We start from the raw sequence: 8,066 nt of genomic DNA on the forward strand, positions 1-8,066 counted from the left end.
TACACCGGAACTTAGCCCTTCCTTACTTATTTCAATATGTGTTTTTGAAAGTAGGCGTTTGATTATAGTACTACTGTTCTTGATATCAGATCTCTAAAGTATTTAGAGATTTATCAAATCTCTGTTTAAACAAGGGGCCAAACCACGTCAGGTGGATCCTAAAAATTTTACTAAAGCACCGACTTTGAAAATTCAAATAATCAGACGCATACCCTGTGATATAAATATGTCGTCAAAAAAACATTTTATTTGAAAAATTGTTTTGACCCAAAAATTTTTAGCTTCCCTACAGATACATATGTTCTCACTTTTAAATATCACGTAATTCCTCCCTCTTCGCGGCTATCACATATGTTTTCAGTATCTCCATAATTGTCAGACCACCTCTACACAAATGTAGATCGCATATTTAAATAATTTTTAATAGTCTTTTTGGAATCTTTAGGATGCTTCATTAGAAAAGCGGTTTCAAGCGGTTATACTGAGCACTCAGTTTTCTTACTTCTCAGCGCGATGTGACACTTAGATGATCGAAGGAATTAACAGAAATGAATTGATATTTTTTTAATGCACTATATATGTAAGATGAAGGTTAAGTACTTAAAACAAAGGTCTTTCTAGATATAAGTACTTCATTCAAAATACACTTTCCTGAAATTATTTAATCTTCTGAACGGTAACAATATTTTTATTGTACTAAGATATACATACTATAGACAAAGCTTACGAATTTTGTGTTAATTTACCAATTCTGGCTGCGAATTGAGCTTCCTCAAAATCTGGAATAATTTAGTCGTTTTTGGCTCAGTCATTCGGTCCAATCAACCGAGGAGATAAAAGAAAGAATAGTTCAAAAGAATGATAAATAATAGAGTGTTAAATGATATGTGGATAAATGAGGGATTTTATCGGTAAAATATTTAAAAGGTAATATTTAAAACAATTTTGATAGATAAATCAAGCCGCTAAAAGCATCAGCCAAATGCAAATATTACTTGATTTTATATACGAAATTTAGTTGTCTTAAGCAATTATTTGTTGTTAATTTAGAGAATAAACATTTTATCGTCAATTAATATCAGAAGTACGCGGAAAGAGACAAATTTATATCTGCACACTACATGGAGGGTAGGACATTAGACGCGCCGACAATTAGGCAGTTTTTACATACATACATACATGAGATATATGTATGACAGATTTTATGCTTTTTAAAATTTAAAGATGTGAAAATTTGCATAAGCAATTATCTAACTACTAATGCTTGTGAGTAGGTAATGTTCTTGCCAATATTCGTATTTTCTAAGCGTTTGGCTATTATTTACACTTATTTGATTTCTTCTAATATATATGTACATGTAAATACGAGGGTTACCGACCGGGTTTGTTTCTCCATAAAAGTTTTGTAATTGATCCGAAAAACATTCAACTATATTGAATGGGTCAGAATCGAAAGCATATGGTTGGTGTTCATTATAAATCGCTTTGATTTAAAATTATTTTTATACTCTCGCAACAAAGTTTCTAAGGAGAGTATTATAGTTTTGTTCACATAACGGTTGTTTGTAAGTCCTAAAACTAAAAGAGTCAGATATAGGGTTATATGTACCAAAGTGATCAGGGCGACGAGTGGAGTCGAAATCCGGATGTCTGTCTGTCCGTCCGTCCGTGCAAGCTGTAACTTGAGTAAAAATTGAGATATCAAAAATCGCAAAATCGGCCTACTGCCACGCCCACAAAATGGCGAAAACCGAAAACCTATAAAGTGTCATAACTAAGCCATAAATAAAGATATTAAAGTAAAATTGGGCACAAAGGATCGCATTAGGGAGGGGCATATTTGGACGTAATTTTTTTGGAAAAGTGGGCGTGGCCCCGCCCCCTACTGAGTTTTTTGTACATATCTCGGAAACTACTGTAGCTATGTCAACCAAACTCTATAGAGGCGTTTCCTTCAGGCATTTCCATATACAGTTCAAAACTGGAAGAAATCGGATAATAACCACGCCCACCTCCCATACAAAGGTTATGTTGAAAATCACTAAAAGTGAGTTAACCGACTAACAGAAAACGTCAGAAACACTAAATTTTACGGAAGAAATGACAGAAGGAAGCTGCACGCAGGCTTTTTTTAAAAACTTAAAATGGGCGTGGCGTCGCCCACTTATGGACCAAAAACCATATCTCAGGAACTACTAATCTAATTAATTTTACAGCAAAATAAAAAAATATGTAAACGACGGATAATGAAATATCGATTATCACTTTATCATTCGGGAGTATAAAATGTTCGGTGACACCCGAACTTAGCCCTTCCTTACTTGTTTCTATAAGCATTATATGCTATGTTTATTTACATAGTTGGGATATTTATACCCACAGTTACCTCCTATTTCGCGGTCGGCAAATGTCACATAACAACTTTTTCCTATTCCAATGGGTTTTTAGATCCGGTACATTTTTAAATAATCGAATCATATAAGCCGCAAAATTATTTCCCTTTTGTTGTGTGATCCGAACTCTTCGAAACTGTTCAGGTGGTTAAGCGGGAACTTTTTGAACAGAAGACATACATATGCATGTTGGATATACCGGGGTCATGTATGCATAACTATGAAGGAGTTCAACCTATTGCAATTCGGGGGGTTAGAAGATCACTTTTGTCTCTGGGGGGCAACTCGAGCTCTTCTTCTGCAATAGAACCTTTCAATAGGCAATAGTCGACGAGAACCAGTTACGAGAACCAGTTATGCTTTTCACCAACTGGGTCCGTAATGGTAAGCGGTAAACTTATCAAATTGGCACCCTGTGTCCAAATTATTATCTACTTCATTTCCATGGAACCACATTTTATAACTGCTAGCAATATTTGTTTTTGTTTCTAGTCATCGCTCCAAAGCGACTCCTCCTTGTTCATGCATCCATAGTCATGCGGGTAACGCATACTCGCATTGGTGGCAGTGTTATATTGAAAGTGCATATCTACATACACATTTTTTGCTTCAATAAGCTCTTACATTTTTTACCGAAATCAAAATAGCTAACGTTCACACCCGTGTATGATTGGGTAAACAAATTGAAAAAGGTCGAAATCACAACACAAATATAGTAAGCGTGTGGTCCGTCTTTTCCTAATGACAGTGTCTTTTGTTCATATTCTATTATTACTCTTCGCTATTGAGTCACAATTAAGCACATGGACTAAAGTACGAAATGTGTAAATGTCATATACACACAATGTATACAACCGTGTGCAACTACAGATAGTCAACAGTTACGATGCTTAGCATCAACGATTTGCAAACACTTGATCAGTCCGATGGTTGCTGCTGTTGTGTTGTTGTTTTTATAATTCCAACTATTTTTCATATGCTTTGTCGCAAATATTTATCACCTAAATACAAGCATACATACTTGACGGCATGTGAGCGTGTATGTTGGCATGTATGAGTGCATGTATGTATAGGTGCGTGCAAAATTGTTTGTTTGCCGACGCGTTGACTTCTGCGAGACGCTGCGCAGGCGCTTTGCAGTAAATGAAGTTACAACGGCCTTGCCGGAGTGCCAGTTAACGTTTGACTTTGGCGCGCAGCTCACGCAAGCTTTCGCAACGGCGGCGATAAGTTGTTAATAAATTTAATAAGGAAGGACGCTCAGTTAATTTAAAGTGATTTTTAATAATAGAAAATAATTTAATTTTTTACAATAAAATAAATTAATAAATTATACGAAATATATCCACCGGTTCACACTACACAATGGTACGCGCACAGATTTTTTTAAACTTTAATAAAAATGGTTCCTTATTATATACAGTTTTTTTTCGTAAACAAGCTCGGTGACAAACTGAATTAAAAAAAAAAAACAAGGTTAAACAAAATGGAAAAAACTTGAAAAATCAATTTTTTTATAATTTTTATAGCATTGCATAAAACTGCTATGAATGTTATTTTGTAATATTACTGGACGAAATCCTTAACCCAAAGAGCACACAAGCCCAAAATCAAATTTGAGAAAACTACTAAAAATGACCGCTTCGTGTACAGAAAACACAAAAAATGTATTTGAATAAGTTCGATATTGAGTGTATGTAACTGTAAAAACAAGCTAAGAATAATGGGAAACAGATTACGATAGTTTCGTACCAATACTTATTTGGAGAGCACTTGACAGAAGAGTACACCAATCTGCGACGTCATAGACGAAAGGATCGAAAACAAGTGAACACGTTACTTTCTATATAATACCTTCGCAAGTGCATATTTTATAGTATAAATATTTATAAGAAGATCCTTAACTGGAGATATATCGATCAGTTCGAATCGCAACTATATGCTTATAGTATTCCTAACTGAACATGTCTACTAAGATCGTTGATTGTGCAAAATTTCATGAAGATAACTTTTCAAATAAAAAAGTTTTTCCATGCAAGGACTTCAGTTTGTTCGACTAGTTCATATGGCAGTTATATCTTACAGTGAACCATATCGTCAGTTCCGACAAATGGGTAACTTTTTGGGAAGAAAAGACGTGTGCAAAATTTCTGATTGATATCGCAAAAACTGGTAGGCTAGTTCGCATGTATAGAGATCATATATGTATATTTTACAGGGTCTCCGACGTTTCCTTCTGGATGTTAGAAACATCGTGCCCTATTCAAGATATAAAAAATGCTAAATTTACAATTACTAGGAAAGTTTGACAGCAACATTTTGTCCATCATTTTTACTGAGAACAGAATATGGCAAAAATAATGATTACAGTGTATGCGCAATTTTTATATTTCCACCGTGATCAAATAGACATTTGCATTGAAACTATAATCAGATTATGGTTGGTGTCCTGCGAGAAAAGAAGAACAATGCCCGAAATGACTGAAATATAATATAAAATGATAATAGTATAAATCAATTATAAATTAAATAATAAATTATAAATTGATCTACATATAAGTTATTTTGTGTATTTAATCATGTCATGATCGATTTCTTCTTTTAAGACTCAATACAAATTAATACAAATGAAAACCAAAACTACATAGAAATGAATACTACAAAAATCGATATATTTTCTAAAGTATTAAATCTCATTTAAATTGATTTTAACCAATTATTTTTCGCATAACAACATTTAATTTCAATATGACACCAATTTTAAATGGCACTGAACGTGTTAAACACACAGCCTCACCAATGCCGCAATATTACTCGCTTGTAATTATAATGAAAGGTGTGAAGAGCACAAACTATTGTGACGTAAATTATAAACCTTTTTACCGTAAAATACATTGCCACCAAATAGTTAACACAATGAAGCGTGCCAGTAAATTAAACCGTTAAAAAAGCAAAAATACAGGTGTTAAAAGTCTGACCTTACATACTATTATGAAATCGTTCAGCGCAGGTATTTCAATATTTGAAACTGTGTGCAAGTTACACGAATGATTTCTCAAAAATTTCAGTCGTTTGCTTACTTCTGGATTTCAAAGGGAGGCGAGAAGCAGTTTTTTGTAAAACAATACACCTCATTGGTACTATATAGGTAACGGGTGATCCAAGTCTATTTAATAGCATTTTCTTGACAGATACGGTATTATTTAACATTTCATCATGGAAAGTCCTACGCCTGAACAAGCAAAATTGCCGCATTTGGGACAAGGAGCAACCTGAAGAGATTCAAGAGCTACCATTTCCTCCAGAAAAAACAACAGTTGGGTGTGGTTTGTGGGTTGGTGGAATCATCGGTCCATTTTTTTTCAAAAATGATGCCGGTGAGCAGATAACCGTCAATGGCGACCGTTAACGCGCCATCATAACCGACTATTTGATGCCTGAAATTTAGGCTCGTGATCTAGGCGACATTTGGTTTCAACAAGACAACGCCACTTCTCACATCTCTCATCAATCAACGCTCGAACGAGTCGTCACAAAATTGAACTCAACGGCTGTACCATCTGCGACGTAGCTGCGGCCAACATTTGAAAAAGATAATCTTCAAAAAATAAATCCCAAAGAATGTTCTTTCGAATGATAATAAATATTCCCCATCAAATTTGAAGTCAGGATTTTTATTTTTTGTATTGAGAAGAAAACCTCAAAAACAAATTTAACTTCGAAGCTATATGGGTATTTAGATATGGGAGCTATTTTTGTCATTTTAGCAAACCGTGGTGGTTTGACCCCTACACCCCTTGACTACAACACAAAAAATCCTACGTGTTACGAAATTTTTACTATCTTTTTCGGTTTTAGCAACCCAAAATAGACAAGAAACAGCCTCTAACATCACAGTCGCAAAAATAACTGTACCATAAACTAGTGTGATGATTCAGTGTGTCTGCTAGCTGTATGTATATATATATATATATATATATATAGCCGATCGGAACATCTTCGGCGATTATACCGTTGTCTTGAAACATAAATTTTTTTAAAATACTTTAAGAAGAATTTGAGTTTTATCGTTTCATTTGAATAGCAGCTACAAGCTTTAGTATTAGATATCAACGCTTTGGACAAATGAATATTTGCGGAGAAAAAGATTTGTGCAAAATTTCATATCGATATTTCAAAAACTGAGCAGTTCGCGTATATATTCACTATGGTGGCGTGTCGGAACCATGCGACCTCAATTTCGTTGATTTGTATACCTAAACAGTTTCCTGCCAAAGTAGTAGAGTTCTTTTTAAACGTTTTACTTCCACTACTTTTTATAGCCCACTTTTTTATTGTGTTTGAATATTTTAACGCACTCAATAAAGATTTCAACCAGTCATACAGATTATACATGAAGTAAAGTAATATAATTAAATTGTACTGAGAAAGAAAGTTAAGGGTATATGTACATATATCTGAAAATAGTCCAGGTAGTAAAAAATGTCCATTAAAACCGAAGTCGATATATGCATATTACCATGTAAGCCTACATATATTCAATACTAATTAATTTCGCTATGTTTTCACCAACTTTCAAACAGCACAACAGTCACCGAATCATCAGTTTTATCATTTATCTCATGGCACAAATACTCGTGACCTTAAGCACACCGTTGCCCACAATAGAAACATTAGGACCAATCGCGGCATTGGACTATGCGCAACAACCCAATGAAGTGTTACCCATCCAGCCGCTGCTACTCTATCCGATGCCACGAAACTTGCAGCTGCAGGGACGTGAACTCGACGACGACGACAACGAAATAATTTATGTGAAACTATTGAAGCGCAAGGCCTACCGCCCAGCGAAGCAGCATCCCAACGAAGTAGAAGATGGGAGCAACAGCCCGCGTGAGCTCACCATGAAGGATATATTCTACGTGAAGGCGCTGACCAATGGCCAGTTCAGTCATCAGCGTCTCAAATTGTATCGGCTACCGGAATTCTATGCGATTAGTGTGTTCAGAAAAGCAGCCAAACTGTGAGCACTTCTATTTTAAGCGACACTCTGCAGAAGAACTATAATTGATTTGTTGTATTTTATTTTTACATTGTAGATGATTAGTTTTAAGTGCTGACTTATTGTGATTGATTTCTTAATTATAAACATATATGTTTTTATAAATAAATATTTGAGTATATAAGCCAAACGATTGTGCGATTTGATAGATGTGTTTAATGACTTGTGCGGAGCGGTGGGCGTGTGTGTTTAGTGACAAGCATAATGAGGCCATTAATTTGGCGACCTGAGTGGCAGCAGCCGTCGTGCACGACGAGTGGCCGTTAAGTGGCCACAAACAAATAAACAAATCTGATATTTTTTACATTTGTCGAGTTTATGCGCAACTAATTGCGGGAGCTTATGTAAATATATACGGGTGTGTTTCACGGCGGGAACGTAAAGGCAAGTGGTCATCAATGGGTCGTAATTAAGCGTATGAATTTCGACAATGAAATACGCACACACATAAACATCTATGTACATGCAAATGAATTTTGTGGCCGCAACAATTGATAGTATTATGGTCCCTGTGTTAACAACGAAAACAATTAACTGAATATTAATTTGTTATGCTTACCGTTTTTTGTGGCTTCGCTTTTTTCTTGTTTGTATGATAGCTGCTTACGAGT

The 8,066-nt window shown here is 35.1% G+C and overlaps 1 protein-coding gene across 2 annotated transcripts in view; it reads left to right on the forward strand.

Moving 5' to 3' along the window:
- Positions 1-7,579, forward strand: part of LOC126766541 (uncharacterized) — a 65,862-nt gene extending 58,283 nt beyond the window's left edge. Inside the window, exons 1-2 of one of the 2 annotated variants that reach the window (XM_050484297.1) lie at positions 3,580-3,761; positions 6,977-7,579. In XM_050484297.1, coding sequence (XP_050340254.1) covers positions 3,759-3,761; positions 6,977-7,420 — 447 coding nt within the window. In that variant the 5' untranslated portion in view covers positions 3,580-3,758 and the 3' untranslated portion in view covers positions 7,421-7,579. Of the gene's footprint in view, positions 1-3,579; positions 3,762-6,976 lie in introns of those variants that run through there. The other variant, XM_050484298.1, reaches the window with a different exon arrangement.
- The last annotated feature ends 487 nt before the right edge of the window (positions 7,580-8,066 follow it).

The sequence above is a fragment of the Bactrocera neohumeralis genome, unplaced genomic scaffold, assembly GCF_024586455.1.
Source record: "Bactrocera neohumeralis isolate Rockhampton unplaced genomic scaffold, APGP_CSIRO_Bneo_wtdbg2-racon-allhic-juicebox.fasta_v2 ctg165_3, whole genome shotgun sequence".
Taxonomy (NCBI): domain Eukaryota; kingdom Metazoa; phylum Arthropoda; class Insecta; order Diptera; family Tephritidae; genus Bactrocera; species Bactrocera neohumeralis.